This window comes from Tachyglossus aculeatus, chromosome 3 (assembly GCF_015852505.1).
Source record: "Tachyglossus aculeatus isolate mTacAcu1 chromosome 3, mTacAcu1.pri, whole genome shotgun sequence".
NCBI classification, from domain to species: domain Eukaryota; kingdom Metazoa; phylum Chordata; class Mammalia; order Monotremata; family Tachyglossidae; genus Tachyglossus; species Tachyglossus aculeatus.
In genome coordinates, this window is record NC_052068.1 from 82734626 (window position 1) to 82752477 (window position 17852).

The 17852-nt window shown below is 44.3% G+C and overlaps 1 protein-coding gene across 1 annotated transcript in view; it reads right to left on the bottom strand.

The window, feature by feature from the left end:
* Positions 1–7049: 7049 nt before the first annotated feature.
* Positions 7050–17852, bottom strand: part of C3H18orf54 (chromosome 3 C18orf54 homolog) — a 51771-nt gene continuing 40968 nt past the window's right edge. The window contains exons 10-13 of the mRNA XM_038744190.1: positions 14648–14757; positions 14402–14515; positions 11163–11309; positions 7050–7184 (exon numbers count right to left, since the gene is read on the bottom strand). Of these exons, the coding sequence (XP_038600118.1) occupies positions 7050–7184; positions 11163–11309; positions 14402–14515; positions 14648–14757 (506 nt within the window). The remainder of the gene's footprint in view (positions 7185–11162; positions 11310–14401; positions 14516–14647; positions 14758–17852) is intronic.

Below are 17852 nucleotides of genomic sequence, written 5' to 3' on the forward strand. Positions count from 1 at the left end.
GAACACAGGTCTTCTGACTCCCGGGCCCTTGTTTTTTCCACTAGGCCTCGCTGCTTCTTTGGCATACTTGGTTACCTTGGGCAAGTCAGTTAATCATTTAATCTCTCTGAGCCTCAGTTTTCTTATCAGTAAAATAGGGATAATATAGAGTTCCATGTGGGAGAGGATCTCTGCCCACGTCATCTGTGTCCATATCACATTAGAGATGCAGCGTATCTCAGTGGAAAGAGCATGGGCTTTGGAGTCAGAGGTCATGGGTTCAAATCCCAGCTCCACCAACTGTCAGCTGTGCGACTTTGGGCAAGTCACTTCACTTCTCTGGGCCTTATCTGTAAAATGGGGATTAAGACTGTGAGTCCCCTGTGGGACAACCTGATCACCTTGTAACCTCCCCAGCGCTTAGAATAGTGCTTTGCACATAGTAAGCACTTAACAAATGCCAACAATATTATTAGAGAAGCAGCGTGGCTCGGGGAAAAGCATGGGCTTGGGAGTCAGAGATCTTGGGTTCTAATCCCAGCTCTGCCACTTATCAGCTGTGTGAATTTGGGCAAGTCACTTAACTTCTCTGTGCCTCAGTTACCTCTGGAAAATGGGGATTAAGACTGTGAGCCCCATGTGGGACGACCTGATTGCCTTTATCTCCCCCAGTGCTTAGATTAGTGCTTGGCACATAGTAAGTACTTAACAAATATCAAGATTATTATTATTATTATTATCAGTTGTGACCAATCATTATTTTCTATGTCAGTGCTTAGACTATAGAAAGTGCTTAATAAATTCCATTATTACATTCTCAAGTTCCTTATTTTTTAAATTGAAATCACCTCAACTTGTGACACTCACATAAGGCAAGATTAGCATGACATACACAAGGGAAACAATAAATGTTCAAAATAAAGAACTACGCTCAGAAAAATCTGTACATTTTTGCTATGCGATCTTACCTTAGCCCAATGCTCTAACACTTGGAAAGTATGTCATTGGCTGTATAGCCAAATGTTAGGAAAACTGCTCTCTTTCTACATAGTTTTTTTAAAGTAACAAGCTACTACAATATTGCAAGTTTGCTGTAGGGATTTTAGAGTAAAAGGTGAACAAAGAGAAAGGTAAGAAAGAGAAGAATAATACAAATATAGATGCATAAAGAATTGGCACCTCTGTAATATTGTCTCCATCAACATGTCTTAGCCCATCAACTGCTGGCTTGTCCATTGCCAGTAGCAGAGACTCCTAGAAATAATTCTACTGGTCATTCTTTAAAAACTTACACTCATTAGGCAGGCTCACTACCAGTCTGCATTATGAAATTTAATCTGTGTCATAAATTAATGTTTTTCATTCTTTAATCACTAAAAGTAAACTCTCCTTTTTCCCAATTTCTGCTTATGCCACCTCAAAGCCTGATTCCTCCAGAAAAAGTATAAGCAATTTATATCTTCCCTATATATTTTTGATTACCTGCCTCCACCTACCAAAGAACCATACACATTTGCAGTGCCTTCCCTGGTTAAATAACCCCAGCATTCCAGCTGTGAGTTGTACATATGCCTACTACCTGCTCTTCTGCCTATCTGCTTTCCTCTCCCACCCCAGAAGAAAGTTGAGCCCCTTTTTCGGTATTTGATACTACTCAGAACTCCGTGAGTCTTTAAAAATAATGGTGTCTACTCAGTGGACTTCTAACTCGAGCCTGAAATAAGGATTAGAAGAATACAGAGTACATCAAGTGAGCAGGTGATCTGAAAATATCCATTTCTTGATAGTATTGCTTCTTGAAAAGTTTTGCGGATGAATCTCTGCCTACGTGATGCCTTCTAGACTGTGAGCCCGCTGTTGGGTAGGGACCATCTCTCTATGTTGCCAACTTGTACTTCCCAAGCGCTTAGTACAGTGCTCTGCACACAGTAAGTGCTCAATAAATACGACTGAATGAATGAATGATGTATGTTACCAAGAGAAGTCTCTCTGAATATCAGAGAAAAGAATAACCATCTTTCTAGAGGAGTTCAGTATAGTCTTACTGGGAATCATGAGGTAGAACTGGCTTCATGCTTCTCCATATGGGGACAATAATCGTTGTGGTATTTGTGGAGCACTTATTATGTGTCAAGCACAATGCCAAGTTTTGTGATAGATGTGATATAATCAGATCAGACACAATCCCTGTCCCATATGGGTTGCACAATTTCGGGTAGGAGACAGGGAGATCAGGCATTTAATCTCCATTTTGCAGATGGGAAAAATAAGGCACAGCAAAGTTAACAATAATAACTATGGTATTTGTTAAGTGCTTACTATGTGCCGAACACTGTTCTAAGCACTGGGGTAGATACCACGTAATCAGGTTGTCCTATGTGTAGCTCACAGTCTTAATCCCTGTTTTGCAGATGAGGCACAGAGAAGCACAGAGAAGGCACATGAGATGAGGCAGATGAGGCGGATGAGGCAAAGAGAAGTAAAGTGACTTTCCCAAGGTCACACAGCAGACAGGTAGCAGAGCAGGGATTAGAACCCAAGACCTCTTTCTCCCAGGACCTTGCTCTTGTCACTAGGCCATGCTGCTTCTCTAAGTGACTTTCATTCATTCATTCATTCATTCATTCATTCAATCGTATTTATTGAGTGCTTACTGTGTGCAGAGCACTGTACTAAGCGTTTGGGAAGTACAAGTTGGCAACATATATAGCCCAACAATGGGCTCCCAACTAGAATTGGGAGACAGACAACAAAACAAAACATGTGGACAGGTGTCAAGTCATCAGAACAAATAGAATTAAAGCTAAATGCACAGTGCAAATGACTTGTCCCAGGACCCACAGCAGGTGTGTGGCAAAATTGTGATTGGAGCCCAGGTATCCTGACTCCTTCCTCCATGGTTTTAAGAGACCTCTGCTCACTATCAGTCAACCTAAGGGATTGATCAGTCAATCAATCAGTCAATCAATGACTTGAGCACCTACTTTTTGCAGAGCATGATACTAATGCCATCATCCTCCCAGAGCCCTGACAGTGAGCTCGGGAATGGGGAGCAAACCGGGAAGGGTTTAGGCAAAGCATGGGGGACTCCGGTGGATGGGGGTCTCGGGAGGCCTGGGGGGTCTGGTCATGGGGCTGGGCCTCCTACAGGGCTCCACATACAGTGAGCGCTCACTCAGTCAATACATTGATTGATTGGGGCGGGGGTACAGGCCTTGGGGAGGCAGGGCAGGTTGTGCGGTTCTTTGCTCCACTGGTTCAACCCCCCGCCCCCACCCCCTTCTTCCCGCTCTGACTCTGGGCTGACCCGCCCTCACTGAATGTCCCCAAATCTGATCCTGATCCTCAACTCCCCAAACCCTCCAGCCCTAATAATAACAATTATGGCATTTATGCCAGGCACTGTTCTAAGCACTGGGGTAGATACAAGCTAATCAGGTTGGACACAGTCCCTGTCCCAAGTGGGGCTCACAGTCTTAACCACCATTTTACAGATGAGGTAATTGTGGCACAGAGAAGTTAAGCAACTTGCTCTACCCACCCCTTGCCTCACTTAAAGTTCCTTCTCTCCCTACCCCAGTTTTGCTGAGTGCTTTCTGTCCCTCATCCTGCCCAAACCCCTAGTCTCGTTTATTCTATCTGTAATTTATTTATTTTTTTATCTGTTTGTGTATATTAATGTCTGTCTCCCCCTCTAGACTGTTGTGGCCAGGGAATATGCCTGTTGTTGTATTGTGCTTTCCTAAGCACTTAGTAAAGTGCTTTGCCTACAGTAAGTGATCAATAATTATGATTGAATAAATGAATGAATCTGGGGGACAAGAATGGAAGAAAAACATATATTCTCCCTGCCTTTATATATATATATGATCCAGACCCAAAATTACTTACGGTTAGGAAAACAAAAAAAGACAGTGGAAAGATGGATATTTGAATAAGTGAAATACACGATTACTTAAAGAGGATTACTTAAAGATGCAAAACAAAAGTGCTATGGATAGCTGTGAGTACATCTGTGCTGATAGGGTGCTCCATTGGGAGGAATTTAAATACAAATGTTCTTTGAGTGACTACAAGCCCAAAAGGGAAAATGCCATCTAGTCCTTGGAAATACCAAATTTGAAGGAAAGCCCCACAGAGCCTTCTAATAATAATTATTATGATATTTGTTAAGCACTTACTATGTGCCAGACACCGTACTAAGCACTGGGATGGATACAAGCAAATTGGGTTGGACACAGTCCCTGTCCCACATGGGGCTTACAGTCTCCATTTTACAGATAAGGTCACTGAGGCACAGTGAAGTGGAGTGACTTGCCCAAGGTCACATAGCAGACAAGTGGCAGAGCTGGGATTAGAACCCAGGTCCTTCTGACTCCCAAGCCTGTGCCCTATCTAATAGGCCACACTGCTTCTGTGCCCATCCTCTGTCCAAGGATACCCATCTTTCTTTTCCTTTTCAGTCTCTCTTCACATCTCTCAACTTGTCTCCTCTGGCTGTTAGAAACCCTCAGTGGTTCCAGGGGGAATTCTTCACTGAATAACTTGTAAAATTAACCATTGCACAAGCCCGCACATCTGGAGAAAGTGCTGTAACAAGGGATGAGGAGATCTGAGCCTGCATAACTACCATGCCGTTAGTTCCAACTGCTTGTTAGCTCCCTTCACTTCCTCCAGCCACGACTTGCACTTGAAGAATACAGATGAAGTTGTCTCTCCGGTCATTTAGGGAATGTTGTTTTTGACGGAAAGGTTATCTCAGCTAAACCAAGACATGTAGGGAGCACAGATGAATACTTCGGAGTCGAATTTACCAGCATATATTCATATTTTCATTTCATTTGGTCTAGGAACTGCTAACCAATACAGACATGCCACACCCCTATATATCCTTACTCCAAAACTGAAAATCTCTATTTCTTGAGTTTACTGCATAATAACTGCATAATAAGCTCTTACTGTGGCCAAGCATTGTATTAAGTGCTGGGGTAGAAACAACATAATCAGGTTGGACACAGTCCATGTCCCATGTGGGGCTTAAAGTCTAAGAAGAAAGGAGAACATGCATTTGATCCTGCGGAGATGGAGGCACAGAGAACATAAGTCACCTGCCCACAACAGGCAAGTGGCAGAGCCAGGATTAAAACTCAGGTCCTCTGACCTCCAGACCTGTGTTCTTTCCATTACACCATACTGAAATTGCCCCATTTCCCAAAGATATGTAGGCTTGTTGAAATGGCTACTGATTGTTTGACCTGCAATCTTTCTGGATGTTGACAAAATCAAAAATATTTCCATTGATCAGGCAACAAATTCTGTCTTGGGGTTTTTTTTCAGGTGTTACTGTAACTAGTGACACCTAAAGGCACCCAAAAAGCTAAATTTGAGGTTGGTGTTGGACCAGTGCTCTGCACACAGAAAGCACTCAATAAATATGATTTAATGAATGGATTCTTACAGGGATTGTTAAATTAATGCACTACTAAATTGATTCAGTTTGAAATTGGTTTTTCATGTTTTTTGTTTCGTTTTTCACCTTGGAACCTCTCTGACCCAAGACACCTTTGCAAACATGTTGCATTGAATTCACTAGAGCTCCAATATTATCAAGATTTTTTTATTTGATTAAATCTAAAACTACCCTTTAGATAACCACACAGATCTAATGTAAATACGATGGACTCTGGCCTTGGCGGAGCTTACCTCTCTCTGAAGAAACTAGGATAGATAACCCATTTGTTTGGGCTGCTCTAGCAGAGCTCTTCTTCCTCCAAACAGGGAAATGAACTATGAACCCCAAAGGGCTAACATAGCCCTGAGATTTTATCTGTGGCTGATCTCAGGGAAATGAGCTTCTGTGAGGTCTTGGTCATGTAAGAAATTTGATTTTTTTTTAATGGTATTTGCTAAGTGCTTCCTATGTGCCAGGCACTGTACGAGCCCTGAGGTAGATCCAAGCTACTTAGGTTGGACACAGTCCACGTCCTTTGTGGGGGTCACAGTCTTAATCCCCATTTTACAGGTGAAGGAACTGAGACACTCAGCTAACCCAAGGTCATAGAGCAGATATGTGGTGGAACCAGAATTAGAACCCAGGGCCTTCTGACTCTCAGGCTCATGCTCTATCCACCAGGTCATGCTGCTTCTCAGGACACCTCCAGAAGTTTGAGATTCTCACAGGAGGCTGGAGAGTGTGTGTGTGCACATGCGCGCACACACACGCACACACACGCACACACACACACACACACACACACACACACACACACACCCTTTTCATCTCCTGGCTTTTTTATTGCTAGCACTTGAAAGGTCACAGAGTTGGTTTTGGAGATGCGAGTGAGAGGGATGGAGGAAGGGCAGCATGTGATTTTAGGTGCAGGGGAAACTGTTGGCAGCCTTCAGCTGGCAAGCAGAATGTTAAAAAATATGTGTGACCTTACAAAGGCTGTGAATTTTCTGGGGGTTAAAGCCTCTGGACCACTTGCCATGGCTACCCCATGGAAAGCTCACCCCTGCCAATCTCCACACTGGCTTCTAACCTCCCTTCCTGACCTGCTCATGGACTTCATCAAAAGTTCTGTGGATAGAAAGGAGATGTGCACACCAAAAATGGATCACCCTGTACCATATCTTCTTTTAAAAGCCAAGGGAACACAATCATATCAATGCCTTTGACTTACCTGATAGTGATTTTAAAATAAATGATGGCTTTTACTGTCTAAATAGCATCAATTCTACAGCCCAAAAGATATTTCACATCTGCCAAAGCGAAGTAGAGGGTGATATTAAGTTGCCCTTAAGATAGAGAAGGAGTGTGGCCTAGTGGTAAAAGCATGGGGTTGGGAGTCTGAGGACGTGGGTGCTAATCCTGGATCTACCACTTGACTGTTGTGTGACCTTGGGCAAGCCTCTTACCTTCTCTGGGCCTCAGTTACCTCATCTGTAAAATGGGGCTGTGAGCCCCACATGGGACAACCTTCTTACCTTGTACCTACCCCAGAGCTTAGAACAGTGCTTGGCAGATAGTAGGTGCTTAACAAATACCATGATTATCATCATTATTATCATTAGGGCAGATTAATTGCCTGATCCTCGCTGAATCTAGGGATCTTCTTAAACTCATTTTGTTTCTTGAAGAAAAGCTGGGCCAGGATGTGATCAGCTGTAGCGTGGAAGTAATCATCCATGTCGAGGGTTTGAAGCTGCAGAAGAAAAGCACAGAGCAACATATATGATTATTCAGTCATCCTCTAGACTGTAAGCTCATTGTAGGAAAGGAACTTGCCTACCACTTCAGTTGCATTATACTCTCCCAAGAGTGCTCTCAGTAAGCACTTGATAAATACCATTGATGGATTAGACTCTATAGGGCACTCCCAAGCACTCGATACAGTGCTCTGCATATGACAAAGTTAGCTCCATGAGTGCAAACATCATGCCTATTAACTCTATTTTAGTCTACCAAACGCTTAGTTCAGTAGACTGTAACCTCCTTGAGGGCAAGGCCTGTCCTCTAAGTCTAGAGTGCTCTCCCCAGCACTCAGGACAGTGTTCTGGACAGAGTGAACCCTCAGTCGATATGACTGCTCCATCGTCTGATGATTCTGTTTGAATACGATGAATCTGAAGGTTTTAAAAAACCCACAGGTTGGATTCTCTGCACAATCCGAGAGGGATTGTGGGTGCAGGGCACCTCTGCTTCTTGCAGCCCCTAGCAATGATGGTCCCAGCAACGTTGAACATGCAGGTACGACCCTCAAGTCCCAGCACAGACAGAGGGTGGCCATTCAGGGAGAGTCAGGTGGAGCCTGGGCCAGACCTGAGGGAAACAGAAGTTGGGGGCTGGGGTCATCTGCTACAATACTTTCTGGAAACGAGTTCTCTGGTGGATTGGCCAACTGATTCCCTGCCCGAGCGAGAAACCAATTAGGCCACTCACTACTCCCTTCACGAAATCTGTGACTGGCTTGGCCTAGCAGAAAGAGTCCAGGCCTGGGAGACAGAGCACCTGAGTTCTAATCCCGGCTCTGCTATTTGCCTGTTGTGGGACCTTGGAAACTCACTTGACTTCTCTGGGTCACAGTTCCTCAACTGTAAAATGAGGATTCAATTTCTATTCTCCTTCCTACTTAGACTGGGAGCCCCCATGTGGGACAGAGACTTTGTCCAACCTAACTTGTATCTACCCCAGCACTTAGAACAGTGTTTGACATATACTAAATGCATAAGAAATACCACAGATATCATTGCAAACTCCTTCAGGGAAAGGACCTTGTCTTCATCTTTCATTGTTAATAACTGTGATATTTGTTAAGTGGCTGCTATCTACCTAGCACTGTGTTAAGAACTGTGGGAGATATGAGATAATCAAGTAGGTCAGTTCCTGTCCACACGGGGCTCACAGTTTAAGTATGAGGGAGTAGTATTTAACCTCCATTTTACATATGAGGTTTGTTATCCAAGGTGGGGTGGAAAACAAGGATTTAATCCTCCTTTTTACAGATGGAGAAACTGAGGCACAGAGAAGTTAACTGGTTTAATAAAGATCACACAGCAGGCAAGCGGCAGAGCTGGGATTAGAATCCGCCTCTCCTGGTTCCCAGCCTGTATTGTTTCCACTAGGCAACACTCCTTTTTATTTCCTAAGGCATTTGTTCAGCAAATTGAGGCCCCTGCTTCCCTCCCAAGTTCTGAGTTCGGTGCTCTGAACTCAGTAGGTGCTCAGTAAGTACCATTAGTTGGTTTATAGTGTCCTTCCTGTACCTAAGTTTAGAGTTGCCCTCAGGCACATTGTAGAATGGAACATAGGCTAATCTTGGGAGCATTTACTCACAAGCATGGGCTATGGCCTATCCTGATTTGTTGATCTTTCTACTGCTACATTTTTGCTAGTAGATGTTTAGGTAGTTCAAGTTCCCAGATCCTTATCCAGAGCCAATTTAGCACAGCTGAACAAAGAACCCTCAGTTTACGTCAATTTATTTACTGTAAATATCTGTAATTTTTCTTAATGTCTGTCTCCCCCTCTAGACTATAAACTCTTTGTGGGCAGGGAACACATCAACCAACTCTAATGTACTTTACTCTTCCAAGCGCTCAGGACAGAGCTCTGCACATGGTAAGTGCTAAATAAATACGACTGATTGATCAATCGAATGATTAGGCCCCCTAATTCTGAGGCAGGGAAAGTGCTGGTCATGGAAGCATCTCAGAAGCCACTGCTTCTCCTCAGCTCAAGCAGCCTTTGCCATTTTTGCAGCACTTCACAGTGCTGTCCTACCTGCCTGGCCTCTGCTCTGAAGTTCTGTGCTCCTACAGTTCTCTTGCAAGGAGAGGCAGGGCAAACCAGGAGGCAGGCCTAACTCACAAGACAATGACAGTAAATTGCGAGGTCGGTCCTCCTTTCAACCCCAAGACCACTCGTTCCTTCTTCCCTGAAATGCTCTCAGGCCTTGGATTTCATCCACACAGGATTAACCTGCTTCTCCTCCTCACTATCAGCTACTTAGTCGCACTGACTGGCTACTCTTCCACCTCACAGAGAATGGTGTCTCATAAGGCTCTCTTCTGGGTCCACTGTTCACCCTCTGCACCCACTTTCTCGCGGAGCTCATCTGCTCCCACAGCTTCAGCCTCCACCTCTAGGATGAGGACTTTGAAATTCTACTTCTCCAGCTCTGACCACTTTTCTAGCCTATAACCCCACATTTCCTTTTGCCTCTACAGCAACTCCACTTAGATGTCCTACGGATGCCTCCAACTAAACACGTCTAAAACTGAACTAATTTATCTTTCCTCTGAAACTTTCTCATCTCTGTTGATGATACCACCGTCCTCCCAGTTCCAGAAGCCTCTACCCTCAGATTCATCCTTGACTCTTCATTATCTTTTAACTTTCACATTCAAGTCACTGCAAAATTCCGCCAGTTCTTCCGACCCAACAATTCCAGCTTCTGCCCATTCTCCTCCACCTAGATTGCTCTCACCTTGGTGTTAGCGCTGGTCAGTTTGAGATTTCCTTGTTGGTCCCCCAACTTTCAACCTCTTCCCATTCCAACCCATACTCTAAGCTACTGCTGCCCAGATCATCTTCCTGAAGATAGCTCATCTCCCCATCATCCCGCTTCTCCAATCCAACCAGTGGCTTCCCATTTCCATCAGTATAACAGAACACTTCCCATTTGGCACCAAAGCTCTCCAACAACTCTCCCTTTTTCCTGTGTCAGCCCCCTCTCCTTCTCATTCTCCAGCTCACTCTCTTCATTCCTTCCCAGCCAACCTCTATTGTGCTGTCCCAAGCGTTTAGTACATTGTTCTACACTCACTAAGCTCTCTAGAAATACAACTGGCGTGGATGAGTGAGTGAAAATGACAATGCTACTATGGTACAGGTGACTGTAAAAGCAGCTCCGAACCCCAAAGCAGAGGCAGCCTGGCATGCCATCCTCTGGCAAGAAGCGATGTGACCTAGTGAAAGGAACACAAGCCCGGGAGTCAGAGGGCCTGGATTCTAATCCCCAGTCAAATCAGTCATATTTATTGAGTGCTTAATGTACACAGGGCACTGTACTACGTGCTTGGGAGAGCACAATATAACTATAACAATAGTAATACTTGTTAAACGCTTACCATATGCCAAGTAGTGTCCTAAGTGCTGGAGTTAATTAGGCAGGACTTGGTCCCTGTCCCACATGGGGCTCAAGGTCTAAGTAAAAGGAAGCAGGATTTAACTCCTATTTCACAGATGAGGTAACTGAGGCACAGATAAGTGACTTGTCCAAGATCACACAGCATACAAGTGGCAGAGCCGGCATTAGAACCCAGGTCCTCTGACTCCCGGGCCCATCCTCTTTCCACTAGGCCATGCTGGTTCTATGACCCACTATGACTGCTTTGTGACCTTCAGCGAGTCACTTAACTTCTCTGTGCCTCAGTTATATCATCTGAAAAATTGGGGTTAAGACTGTGAGTTTCACGAGGGACAGGGACAGTGTATTTTGCACACTGCCTGGTACATAGCAAGCACTTAACAAATACCACTTTTTTTTTAAAGTACATCATGGGTTTCCAACGTCTATAGTTGGTCACGGAAATGTATTCAAATAGAAAGTTGTTCACAAAATATGAAACCCTTTGGAGAATTTTTGTTCCCTTTCAATGCAGCCACCCAGAATTCTCACCTGGTTTCCAGTATTGAAAGCAAGAATAAGAAGCAAGTCCTCAACGCACGTGCTCTTCAGGTAATGCTGGGTTCCAACAGGGAAAAACACAACGTCTCCAATGCCAATGTTAAAATCTGTGGTGCCTTTGGTGCCAATAATTCCCACCTGGACAAGAATTAGAATAAATTCTGTGCATAGGCTTGGTGATAAATGTTCTCAAATCTTCCAAGTGAAGGGTCCGTGCACCTCACAATACAACAGAGTGGGTAGAGTGGATAAACACATTGCCTGCTCACAACGAGCTTACAATCTATTACTAGAGAAGCAGCGTGGCTCAATGCAAAGAGCCCGGGCTTGGGAGTCAGAGGTCATGGGTTCAAATCCCCGCTCTGACAATTGTCAGCTGTGTGACTTTGGGCAAGTCACTTAACTTCTCTGTGCCTCAGTTCCCTCATCTGTAAAACAGGGATGAAGTCTGTGAGCCCCACGTGGGACAACCTGATCACCTTGTATCCTCCCCAGAGCTTAAAATAGTGCTTTGCACATAGAAAGCACTTAACAAATGCCATTATTATTTTTTTCTTTTTTAAGTGCTTAGTACAGTGCTCTGCACACAGTAAGCACTCGATAAATACGATTGAATGAATTACTCTTATTGGGTGCTCCTCTGTGCTTGACGTAGCACGAAACGCCCAGGAGGCAATTGGTAAATACTAATGATGAATGGATGAACGAATGAGTTTAAATGATGAGTAAATAGAGTATTTCATCAAACATATTGCAAAAGAGACACAATTTTTTTTTTTTATCCTGAACAGGCAGTCCACAGCTTCCAATTTTCAAGTTACTGTGAGTGATGCTCCCAGTTTGAAATTTAGACCCTGTTTCAGGTTCAGATTCAACCATGCAACACTAGTTTCCTTCAGAGCATTACCTCAGAGAACACAACGGGTGGAGGAGAGGCATGCGGGAGCCACAAGGAAGTGAGGAAACAATCTTAAATACTAGGTATGTGGGGAAGAAGGCTGGGTGGTGGTATGAGAGGCAGGAAGTCAAGGGAGGAGTTACCTAACCACCAGAGTGACTAACTAGGGAAAGTCAACGTACCCATTTTACTTCTTACTTCATGATGTAAACGTCGGCTAACATAATCATTCATTCATTCAATTGTATTTACTGAGTGCTTACTATGTTCAGAGCACTGTACTAAGTGGTTGGAAAGTACAGTTCAGCAACAAATAGAGACAATCCCTACCCAACAATGGGCTAACAGTCTAGAAGGGGGAACAGACAACAAAACAAAACAAGTAGACAGGCATCAACAGCAATGTTCCATGGAATCTCTCTGATTCAAAATAAATACATTAATGAGGCTATAGTATTCATCTATGATAGACTGAAAACACAATTCTGGATAATATTGGTCATAATAAGGTATCTGACCTTGGTTCAGAAACCAGTCCCTCCATCTTATGAGAAACTTGGGTCCGACAGACAGCGATTTGATTTAAGAAAGAAGTTTTCAGGATCAAATTGTTTAGAAAATCCAAGAAATGCCAATATAATACATAATTCTAAAAACCAAGTAGCTATTCCAAGGCTCAGCACCAAGTTAATACAAGTCATTCTCCTAAATGCATTCTCTTTCTTTCTTGGCGCTCGTATCTTCTCTCTCTATTTCACCAACTTGTGAGCTCACTGACTGAGTGTGGCTTCTACTCTGCTCCGTTCTGTGTCTGGATCATCACTGGCGCTGGCTAAAGGGTAATAGTTACAGCTGAGCTGGAGGTCCTTAGGAGGAGTGGTGGCCAGAGACACAGTATGTCATCCAGACATCCTGCTAGAATGTGGAAGAGGAAGAGGAAGGAGGGAAGAGGAGGAGGAAAAGCGGAGACAGAATCAGAGTCTCTCCCTGATGGAGCAGGAGTTCAGGGAAGAGCCCCAGGGAGAGGTGAGGGATAGAGCAGGGGGTGAAGGGGGGAGTAGAGAAAAGGGGTCACACAGAGTATCTAGGGGTGGCATGCACTCAATAAATACGATTGAATGAATGAATGAATGAATGAATGAATGAATGGCATATCTGGCTCTCGCGGGGAAAGGAGGGTTGATCCCACAGAGCCTTGGTTCTTGGGAATGTCACTGTTTATTGTATTGTACTTTCTCAAGCATTTAGTAGAGTGCTCTGCACACAATAACTGCTCAGTAAATACAGCTGAATGAATGAATGCTCTGCAAACAGTAAGCATTCAATAATATAATTGAATGAATGTGGTAAAGTGGGAGTCATTGATTCATTCATTCATTCAATCATATGTACTGAGCGGTTACTGGGTGCAGAGAACTGTACTAAGCTCTTGAGAAGTACAATACCACAATAAATGGACACATTCCCTGCCTACAATGAGCTTACAGTCTAGAGGGAGGAGACAGATGTCAATACAAATAAAATAAATTACAGATACGTACATAAATGCTATGGGGCTGGAAGGGGGGAAGAACAAAGGGACCAAGTCAGGGCAATGCAGAAGGGACTCGGAGAATCAATCAATCAATCAATCAATCGTATTTATTGAGCGCTTACTATGTGCAGAGCACTGTACTAAGCGCTTGGGAAGTACAAATTGGCAACATATAGAGACAGTCCCTACCCAACAGTGGGCTCACAGTCTAAAAGGGGGAGACAGAGAACAAAACCAAACATACTAACAAAGTAAAATAAATAGAATAGATATGTACAAGTAAAATAAATAAATAAATAAATAGAGTAATAAATATGTACAAACATATATACATATACACAGGGAGAAGAGGAATGGGGGGTAGGAGGCTAGCCTGGGAAAGCCTCTTGTAGGAGATGTGCCTTGAAAAAGGCTTTGAAAGGGGGGAGAGTAATTGTCTGTCAGATTTGAGAAGGGAGGGCGTTCTGGGCCAAGGCAGGACATGGGCCAGGGATTGGTGACAAGACAGGAGAGACCGAGGCACAGCCTAGTTAGGAGTTGTTGGCCAAAGTGTGAGACTGCCAAAGACTAAGCTGTAAGTGGTTAGCTTGTTGTGGGTGGGGAATGTGTCTGTTTATTGCTTTTTTGTACTCACCAAAACACTTAGTACAGTGCTCTGCACCCAGTAAGTGCTCAATAAAGACAAACGATTGACTGACTGACTGGCCCAGCCTCCAATCTGCTGTACCCAAAGGCTGGCCCTCACCTCTAGGAAGGAAAAGCCAGAATCTTGTTGATGATGTGCTTCTAAGAAATTACCTGTCCACATCCGCTGATGACATAGCCCAGTTCGTTGGCATTGAAATGAAAGTGAGGCTGGCGTAACCCATTACTGTAAATTCTGAGGGTTCCAAGGGTTAGAGTGTTCTCATGCTGAAAACAAAGAAATGAAGTCATTGAGGCCCCTTGACAGTTCATGCCCAGGGAAGATACAAGTTTCATTATCACCCAGAACGTACAGTTCAGAGGTCCTAATGCCCACCCGAAAAAGTAAAATCCAATGACCTGATTCAGAGATTCGCTGAAAATTTTCTCATTGGCATTTAATCCATTTCCATTTTTCCGGTACCGAGCCCATTGAATTATTCCTCCTGGAAGTCGGAATTCTCTTGAACCTGAATTGGAAGAAGACAAGAGCATCCATGAAAATGATCATGTTCTAAAGTTTACCAAAGAGAAGGTGGAACCAAAGCCTGACTCTAGAGCCCCAGGGGCATCAGGGGACTCTGGTAGGAGCAGGGACAGTAGCTGGACCTGTTGGGCATCTGGCTTGGAATAGAATAGAATAAACCGGGGCTTATTTTTTTAAATGGTATTTGTTAAGTGCTTTCTATGTGCCAGGCACTGTTCTAAGCACTGGGGTAGATAAAAGCTAATCAGGTTGGACAGAGTCTAAATGGGGTTCACAGTCTGAGCCTGAATTTTACAGATAAGAAAACTGAGGCCCAGAGAAGTGAAGTGACTTGCCCAAGGCCACACAGCAAGCAGATGAGTGGCAGAGACAGAATTAGAACCCAGGTCCTTCCGACTCCCAGGCTCGTGCCATATCCATTAGGCCATGCCGCTTCTCAATGGCAAACAGCTGTAATCTGCTCATGAAAAGGTAGACCATTCTGCCTGAGTGCTTTACCAAATACATTTCACTTGGGCCTGACACCCTCAATAATAATAATAATGATGGCATTTGTTAAGCGCTTACTATGTGCAAAGCACTGTTCTAAGCGCTGGGGGTTATACAAGACGATCAGGTTGTCCTACATTGGGCTCACAGTCTTCATCCCCATTTTACAGATGAGGTAACTGGGGCACAGAGAAGTTAAGTGGCTTGCCCAAGATCACACAGCTGACAAGCGGTGGAGCGGAATTTGAACCCATGACCTCTGACTCCCAAGCCTGGGCTATTTCCATTGAGCCATGCTGCTTCTCAGCCACTTGAACCCCCGAGACACAACTACATTCAGAGAAAAGGTGAAGAATGACAGAATTGTAAAGAATATCCAGTCCCTATTCAACAACCTGCTTCTCCCACAGAGTTAGCTAAAATTGGGCTTTGCTCTAGTTAAGAATATGGTTTGGGAAGCTTTCAGCTCATAGGTTTTCACCCTCTAGATGGTGAGCTCCCTGTAGGCAGGCAAACTATTTACCCACTCTTGTACTGTATGCTCCCAAACACTTAGTACAGTGCTCTGCACACGATAAGCACTAAGTAAATAACCATGGATTCGTGAGGGCTTGGGGAGGAGACAGGTGGAACAGAAGTTTTTAAAGGGATTCAGGGTCGTGGTAATGGCTATTAGGGATGATCCTGCCTCTTTTGATTTGATTTGATGATGGCATTTGTTAAGCGTTTACTATGTGCCAAGCACTGTTCTAAGTGCTGGGGTAGATACAAGGTCATCAGCTTGTCCCACGTGGGGCTCAAACTTTTCATCCCCATTTTATCAGATGACGGAACTGAGGCCCAGAGAAGTGAAGTGACTTGCCCAAAGTCACACAGCAGACAAGCGAGGATTCAAACCCATAACCTCTGACTCCCAAGCCCGGGGTCTTGCCACTGAGCCATGCTGCTTCTAGCTCTCCCTCCCTTGCAGAATGCTGTCAGGACAGACAAACTCTAGTTATGTCTATACAGGCAAAGAGATGTGAAAAGTGCTGCAAAAAGTTTTAGAATAGGGATCCTTTTTTTTCTGGTATTTGTTAAGTGTTTACTATGTGCCAGGCGCCCTAATAAGCACTGGGGTAGGTACAAGCTAATAAGGTTGAACACAGTCTATGTCCCACAGCTTTAATCCCCAGCTTAATCCACAGTTTAATTTCAGATGAGGTAACTGAGGCATGGAGAAGTTAAGTGACTTGCCCCAGACAAGTGGTAGAGCTGGGATAAGAAACCAGGTCTTCGGACTTCCAGCACTGTGCTCTTTCCACTAGGCCATGCTGCTTTGTAAACTCCTTCACTCACAGGACTTCTACTACCATCTGGATGCCAATGATTTTCAAATTTACCTCTCCAGCTCTGACCTCTCTCCTTCTCGGCAGTCTCACATTTCCTCCTGTCTTGAGGACATCTCTACCAGGTTGTCCCTCTGACACCCTACACTGAACATGTCAAAACACACCTCCACCTTTTCCTACCCAAATCCTGTTCTGAAACTGCCCTCTCAAGTCACCAATGACCTCTACTTGCCAAATCTGATGGCCTCTACTCCATCTGAATCCTCCTCGACCTCTCAGCTGCCTTCAACATTGTCGACCATCCCCTTCTCCTGGAAATATTACCCAACCTTGCCTTCACTGACACTGTCCTTTCTGGGTTCTCCTCTTAGCTCTTTGACTGCTTCTTCTAGGTGGCAGACTCTTCCTCTGCCTCCCACCCCTAAACTTTGGGGGCCCCTCAAGGTTCAGTTCTGGGTCTGCTTCTATTCTCTAGCTACACCAACTCCCTTGGAGAACTAATTCACTTACATAACTTCAACTACCATCTATATGCTGATGATTCCCAAATTTATTTCTCCAGCCCTGATCTCTCTTCTCTGCATATCCTCCTGCCCTCAGCACATCTCTACCGGGATGTCCTGCTAACACTGCAAACTGAACGACCAGAACAGAACTTCTCATCTTTCCACCAAAACCCTGCCCTCTCCCTCACTCAACTGTATTTATTGAGCACTTATTGTGTGCAGAGTTCTGTACTAAATATTTCAGAGTGTACAGTATAAAGAGTTGGTGGACTCATTCCCTGCCCACAGTGAGCTTACAGTATAGAAGAGGAGACAGACATTAGTAATATAAATAAAGAAATTGCAGATGTGTACATAAGTGCTGTGGGGGGTGAAGGAGGCTGAATAAAAGGTGTAAATCCAAGTGCAAAGTCAATGCAGAAGGGAGTGGGAGAAGAGAAAATGAGGACCTAATCAGGGAAATGCCTCTTGGTGGAGTGATGCCTTTAATAAGGCTTTGAAAGTAGGGAGACTGATTGTCGGATATGAAGATGGTGGGCATTCCAGGCCAGAGGCAGGACATGGGCAAGAGCTTGGAAGCAAAATAGATGAGATTGAGGAACAGTAGGTTGGCATTGGAGGAGCCAAGTGTGCGGGCTGAGTTGTGGATGGAAATCAAGGAGGTAAGGTAAGAGAGAGAAAGGTGATTGAGTACTTTAAAGCATATAGTAAGGAGTTTGTCTTTGATGCAGAGATGGATAAGCAGCCACTGG